Below are 5,273 nucleotides of genomic sequence, written 5' to 3'. Positions count from 1 at the left end.
AGACGCACTAAAGTAGGAAGAATCTGTTCCACAGCATCTAATGGGGGTGCGGGATTCTTGTTGCGACAAAGGTTTGAAAGTGTCCAGGTAAGATTACGTAAGTAACCACATGATAAAGATGACATATCAGGAATAGCTAGAAGAGCCAACAGTGGGTCAACTGCGCCATACTTAATAAACAAGTCTCGGAAAACTGAACCATCACCTGCAATGTTTCCTAGAGTCCACACAGCTTGCTCACTGATATGAGCATGAGGAGATGCCAAGAGAGAAATGAATGCTGGAATAGAACCTCCATCTACCACAGCCTTAGTCTGTTCTGATGTCCCATCTACCACAGCCTTAGTCTGTTCTGATGTCCCAGAAGCAATGTTAGTTAGTGCCCAAGCAGATTCAAACTGAATGGGACTACAATCAGTTCTACCCAAGGAGGACACAAATTTTGGGATCAAACCAGCTCAGATTATATTGTCAATGGGAGGCTGTTTTTCTCTAGAAAGTAGTTTCCTGGGAGCTTGAGCAGGTTGGAGCTGGTTTTCCATATTGGTGCTATTTATACCTTTAACAATGTTATCCATGGACCAATTTACAGTACCCTGGTTATTTCAGTTTTCCTGCAGTGGAGAAGTAGCATCACCAGGAAACGCGCTTACATTTCTCCTTTTCAGCATCTGGTCATCTTTCTTAGCTTTCCTTAACTCCACATTAACTTCTATTCGGCGTCGCCTCATTTCTGTGCTGTCTTTTCCCTTGTTCTTGAACCTGTTAAGTCGGGCAGCTGGTGAATTAGCATTCTCATTGGTGGACATGGTTATGAGACAAAGGGAGAAAGCTGCACAGCTAGCTCAAGCTTCCATGGGAGGTGGTGCGGGACTCAGAAGACCTGGGTCCGCTGCCCTGGAAATGTCCACCGTAGCTCAGGCAGAACACCGAGCCAAACTTCTAAATAAAGACCCCGAACGCTTCTAATTTTTTTTTTTTTTTTTTAGTTTTGGCCAGGGCTGGGTTTGAACCTACCACCTCCGGCATATGGGACCAGCGCCCTACCCTTTTGAGCCACAGGCACTGCCCAACACTTCTAATATTAAACATTGAAATAAATGTAAGCTGCTCATACATTTAAGAAAGATTAATAGAAACAAGGTGATTATTTGCCCAATTGTGGTGAATCTGCAGTGAGTAACTATACAGAGTGGGGGTAGGTTAAATTAAGGAATGTTTGCAGAGTAAAAATTTTAAGGAGCAAAGTTCAAAAACAAACAATAAATATAGTGGGCTCCCTGAGTGCTTTCATACCACTATTTATATAGTCATGCATTTATATGATTATTATATACTTTAAAGACCTTTATTTTACAATAATTTGTGTTCATTTCTTCATTTTCTAACCCACTTAATTCAAGGTTGTAGGAGGCAAGAGCCTATCTTGGGAGCTCAGGGCACAAGGCAACATGGACAGTAGACACTGCAACACACTACTCACACTCAGACAGGGACCATTCAGTTAGGCCAGTCAACCCAAGGGGTGCATCTTTGGGATGTCAGAGGAAACCCATGCAGACATAAAGAAAATGTGCAAGCTATACACACACACACACACAATGGCCCCAGCCAGGAATCAACTTTGTTCCTCTAGAATGTTTTAACAAAATGACATTATTGGAAGACCTGCTATATGTTATATGAACCCTATAAATGTAAGGGCTATGTCATTTATTTTTGTATCCTCACAGTGTAATATAGAATATAACACTATTATGTACTAAGTAAATGTCTGCTGAATTCACCTGAATTTCTTTTCTTGCTCTTAAAAATAGTGATTATATGCTCTGTTACATGTCCCAAACTGAACTGAGACTGTCTCCTCCCTCCTCCCAGACTTCCTCCTACAATATTCCTCCTTCTCATAAAAAAGGCAATTCCTTTATTGCAGTTTTTAAGCCAAAAATCTTAGTGCCAACCTTGCTTTCTCTCTCAGACTCTTCAGTCAGTTAGCAAACCCTATTTGTTCTAGCTTCAAAATAAATCTAGAAATCAACCACTTTTCACCATCTCCACTGTTTTCCACATGGCTCAAGCCACATAGATTATTTCAATATCCCCCCCTTTTTTTTTTGGAGACAGAGTCTTGCTCTTTCACCCTTGGTAGAGTGCCATGAAGTCATAGCTCACAGCAACCTCCAACCCTTGGGCTCAAGCGATACTCGTGCATCAGCATCCCAAGTAGCTGGGACTACAGGCACTCACCACAATGCCTGGCTATTTTTAGTCTCTTGCTCAGGGTGGTCTCGAACCTGTGAGCTGGGGCAACCCACCTGCCTCAGTCCCAAGTGCTGGGACTACCGGCGTGAGCCACCGTGCCCAGCCTCAATATCCTCTTAACTGGCATCCCTGTTTCTTTCTTGCTACCTTTACTCTATTCAACATTGCAGCCAAGTGATCCCATTTTAAATCAAGTCAGATCATGTCTTTCCTCTGCTCCAAACCTTCCAATGACTTTCCATTACCATCAGAATAAAAGCCAAGGCCTTACAACCTTGCATCTTCACCTTTTTTACTTAATTTCCTTTCCTCCTAGTTCATTGTTCTCTAGAGACCAGGGCCTTGGACCTGACAGGTGCTGCTTCCTCCCCCAACACTCACCCCCAGCCTTTACACTTTCCCCAAATACATGCATGACTAGCTCTTATATTTCCTTCAAGTCTTGACCCAAATGACACCTCTGCATTGAGGCCCCGTGTTCAAACTTATCTAAACTGGCAATACTCTCTATTTCCTCTTGATTTATTTTTTTTAGTATTGATCACCACCTCCACCCGACTTTTAGTTTGTCTTGTTTATTGTCCGACTCCCTATTCATCCCACGCAGAACTTAAGTTTTATGAGGGTTAAGATTTTTGTGTCTTTTGTTCACTTGCTGCACCCACTGTTTAGTTAATAAATACTTGTTTCATGAAGGAAACTGCTTTTATCTGGGTATTGTGGACACTATAAGAAACACCCATACAAAATTTCAACCTAGAAGAACTGCTGTGTGTGTGTGTGTACACAGAGGGTGCCAAGAAAATATATATGCATTTTAAGAAAAGAACAACCTTGGTGGCACCCATAGCTCCAGTGGGTAGGGCGCTGGCCACATACACTGAGGCTGGTGGGTTTGAACTCAACCTGGGCCAGCTAAAACAATGACAACTGCAACAACAGTCGGGCACTGTGGTGGGTGCCTGTAGTCCCAACTACTAGGGAGGCTGAGGCAAGAGAATTGCTTAAACCCAAGAGTTTGAGGTTGCTGTGAGCTGTGACGTCATGACACTCTACTGAGAGCAACAGCTTGAGACTCTGTCTCAAAAAAAAAAAAGGAAAGAACCTGTATTAAGATTATAATAGGTTGGTGCCTGTGGCTCAAAGGAGTAGGGCACCGGCCCCATATGCTGGAAGTGGCGGGTTCAAACACAATTTAAGAAAAAAAAAAAAAAAAAAAAGATTGTAATAATATATACTGATAAAAAAGTATATACATCTTGATAAAAAAAGATGTATACACGTCACATTTGACTTCTGCAATTACAAGAGGTACTATGAATGTCATACTACACATTACTAGCTAATTCAATTCAACTTCAAAAAGTAATATATAGCTGGGGTGGCGCCTGTGGCTCAAAGGAGTAGGGCACCGGACCCATATGCCGGAGGTGGCGGGTTCAAATCCAGCCCTGGCCACAAAACTGCAAAAAAAAAGAAAAGAAATATATAGGTAACATCTCTTAAAATGTGTATACATTTTTTGGCATCCCCAGTATGGAAAAACAGCTAACATACAGAGAAGGGCTTTGTAGACCTCTATAATACTGGCATAATGATAGCCTCTACCATTCATTGAGCCTTTATTTGGAAGCAGTTATTTACAAATACTTTGATTCTCCCAGAACCCAGTAAGGTAGCATCAATATGAGCATTTCCCATATTTTACCTGTCCAAGGCCAAACAGATTGACGGAGGGGTGCAAGGTGAGAACTAAGGTAAGGGTCCCCAAAGGCCAAGAAGGAGCCACTGCCCCCTCATTTGCTTGATAATAGTCACCGTCCCCTCCTTAGCTTCTCTATAGAGGGCACAGCAGGTAGACTTAAAGATTCTTAACTCTTCTCCATAAGTAACATCACCTGTTTGGAACCTGGGGGTAGTTTTTGAGTTATCTTCCAGGTACTGCATTCCAGTGGATTGACTGACCCAATCAGGCCAAGGAACTGACTCAACTGGTCTTAGACGCTTCACCCAAGGCCCTGTATTCTAGTAACAGACCCACCTAGACAGCAGCCCATACCAAAGGACCGATAGTTCTGCCTGGAAACAAGCCAATTAGCAGGCCCTGATTGCCTAATCCTATGCCCACCAAACTCTTTAAAAACTCTGTCTCCCCAATTCTGAGAGAGGTGGATTTGAGAAATTTCTGTCTCCCTGCCTAGCACTACGCAGAATAAACTCTCTGCTGTAAACCCTCCTGTCTCTGGCAATTTACTGGCTTGGGCAGCGGGCAGACGGACCTACCTAGGTGGCAACACCAATACAGAGTACATTACAAATTCCAAGCTTTATGTATGAGCCCACTGAGGGCTCACAGGCTCCTCTGCTAGACAGCTAGATGCGGCAGGATTCTCACGTGTCCCCACCCTGTGGCGTCTTCACCTCCGCCCTTTGCCTCCCACTCCAACAGGGAAGCGGCTCCGGCGGGGCCTGCTCGTCTCTCGACCTTGCTGGCCCTTCCCTCGACTGCTCTGAGAGGAGCCTCTGTCACCCGCCTGGCATGCTCGGGTCTCTCAGGCCCAGCTACCAGCAGCTCTTCCCCCTTACCCACCTTAGAGCATCCCCTTCTTTCTTTATTGCCGCCATCCTGCATTCCTGGCTCAGGCCCTCCTCCTGCCACCGGGCGTCCCTCAGAGCTGCCGACCGTCAATTGCCCTTGGAGTTAGCTACCAAAGTAACAAAAGCACTCACCCGACTCCCACCCTTAGCTCACATCCCCAGCCGCCAAAATTCAAATTTAACGGTCCCGCGCGGCCAACGCACTACGTTCCTCCGCTCCTGCGTACTGGCGCCTCTCGCCCAAAGCATTCTGGGACTTGTAGTTCATCTGGGGATTAGTTCGCGCGGTAGCGGTGCATAATGGGAGTTGTAGTTTCGGAGGGTGGCGGTCTCTGGTCGCCCAGGTGCAGCAGGCATAGGTGGGATGAATTCTCTGCGCGTCCTGGCTATGAAGCCAGTCTCTGAACCGAGCG

At 45.0% G+C, this 5,273-nt stretch overlaps 1 protein-coding gene across 1 annotated transcript in view; it reads right to left on the bottom strand.

Annotated features, from left to right (window-relative positions):
* The window catches only part of BUB1B (BUB1 mitotic checkpoint serine/threonine kinase B), a 75,201-nt gene extending 70,265 nt beyond the window's left edge, over positions 1-4,936 (bottom strand). The window contains exon 1 of the mRNA XM_023514253.1: positions 4,853-4,936. Coding sequence (XP_023370021.1) covers positions 4,853-4,887 — 35 coding nt within the window. The 5' untranslated portion in view covers positions 4,888-4,936. The remainder of the gene's footprint in view (positions 1-4,852) is intronic.
* Positions 4,937-5,273: the final 337 nt, after the last annotated feature.

The sequence above is a fragment of the Otolemur garnettii genome, unplaced genomic scaffold (assembly GCF_000181295.1).
Source record: "Otolemur garnettii isolate 467f Iridium unplaced genomic scaffold, OtoGar3 scaffold00050, whole genome shotgun sequence".
NCBI classification, from domain to species: Eukaryota; Metazoa; Chordata; class Mammalia; order Primates; family Galagidae; genus Otolemur; species Otolemur garnettii.
This window is presented reverse-complemented; position numbering and strand designations above follow the sequence as displayed.